We start from the raw sequence: 1,712 nt of genomic DNA, 5'->3' as shown, positions 1-1,712 counted from the left end.
TGTTGTTGTTGTTGTTGTTGTTGTTGTTGTTGTTGTTGTTGTTGTTGTTGTTGTTGTTGTTGTTGTTGTTGTTGTTGTTGTTGTTGAGGCACTGTGGCAAATTGGCAGAATTGTTAGCACACTGGACAAAATGCTTAGCAGCATTTCATCTATCTTCATGTTCTGAATTCAAATTCAACATTATTTTTCATCTTTTTAGCATCAATGAAATAAGTACCACCGCCAAGGTCGACTTTACCTTTCATCCATTCAGGGTTGATAAATTAAGTACCTATTGTGTACTGGGGTCAATCTAATTGACTGGCCCCCTCACCAAAAATTTCAGGCCTTGCACCTAGAGTAGAAAAGAAATGAAATAAGTACCAGTTGAGCACTGGGATTGATGTAATCAAATAACCCCCCTCCCTCTAAATTTCAGGCCTTGTATCTATAGTAGAAAGGATTATTGTTGTTAAAGCAGCAAGCTGGCAGACTCATTAGCACACAGACAAAATGCTTCATGTCAATTCTTCTGGCTTTACATTACTAGTTCAAAGTCCTCGATGATTGACTTTGTCTTTCATCTTTTCAGCGTTGATAAAATAAGTACCAGTCAAACACTGGGCTTGAGGTAATCAACAAGCTCCCTCTCCCAAAATACTTAGTGGCATCTTGAGTTCAAAATCCACCAAGATTGATTTTACTTTTCATCTTTTTAAGGTCTATGAAATAAGTACCCCCTCTCCTTAAAAACTGATGGCCCTGTGCCAAAATTTGAAATTATTATTATTATTATTGAGTGAGAGAGCAGTACATGCCATGAAAGTGACACTGGGGTACAAATATACGAAGCCCAATATACCCATCATGACTACCCATCTGATAAGGGTACACCAGGCACATGCATCACAACCATATGTGTGTGACATGGTGATCTCTTATCAAGATAAACAGCACATGACCTTGCAGGTGGGACCCAATTAGAATTTTCTTCAAGTCGAATAGCCCATCCCACTCAAAAGGTCCCTGAATAAGGGTTGTTTAAGGATGTTGAACGAAACGCCCATGTTTCCACAGGTGAATTATTCAAACCCCAAAGAATTCCTCTCGACACATGGCTATGTTGCTCCCCCACTACTCCTGCTCATGGTCAGAGATGCACATATTGTCAGCCACCAAGGGACATGCTCAACTGGTTAAGGTCAAGCAAATCTGTGATATTGAGCAGAATATTTGTTGTAGCCCATCTTTTATACCAAGACAAAACATGTGCATAATGACACTTCCAATCAGTTTAAGATCAGAAGCCATGAGAGCCACTGCCTGGTAAGTACCAGTGAAACACTGGGATCAATGTAATCGACTAGTCCCCTCCCTCAAAATTTCAAGCCTTTTGCCTTTAGTAGAAAGGATTATAATTGTTGTTATTATTATTATTATTTTGTCTCTACCAGTGTGGTTGGTTTGAATTTTGACTTTGTTGGCTACAACCTGATTGGTTTCCTGGCTTATGGTATGTTTAATGCTTTCCTCTACTGGGATCCTGCCATACAGGTAATGGGTTTTCTTTTTTTTTAACACAGAATCATTTTTGTGTGTGTGTTTGTGTGGTGTGTACATGTGCATGCTATATTGATTATTTACCCTACAATTCATTGCTTACATGTAATTAATGATGGCAGTAAAGGTATTGGTAGTGGTGGTGGTGGTGGTGGTGGTGGTCGTGGCGGCGG

The 1,712-nt window shown here is 39.5% G+C and overlaps 1 protein-coding gene across 1 annotated transcript in view; it reads left to right on the top strand.

Annotated features, from left to right (window-relative positions):
- LOC106878734 (cystinosin) overlaps positions 1-1,712 on the top strand; it is a 56,522-nt gene that overhangs the window by 19,927 nt on the left and 34,883 nt on the right. The window contains exon 4 of the mRNA XM_052969411.1: positions 1,434-1,533. Within this exon, the coding sequence (XP_052825371.1) occupies positions 1,434-1,533 (100 nt within the window). The remainder of the gene's footprint in view (positions 1-1,433; positions 1,534-1,712) is intronic.

Source organism: Octopus bimaculoides, chromosome 7 (assembly GCF_001194135.2).
Source record: "Octopus bimaculoides isolate UCB-OBI-ISO-001 chromosome 7, ASM119413v2, whole genome shotgun sequence".
Classification (NCBI taxonomy): Eukaryota; Metazoa; Mollusca; class Cephalopoda; order Octopoda; family Octopodidae; genus Octopus; species Octopus bimaculoides.
Note: the sequence above shows the minus strand (reverse complement) of the source record. Positions and strands in the feature narration are given on the sequence as shown.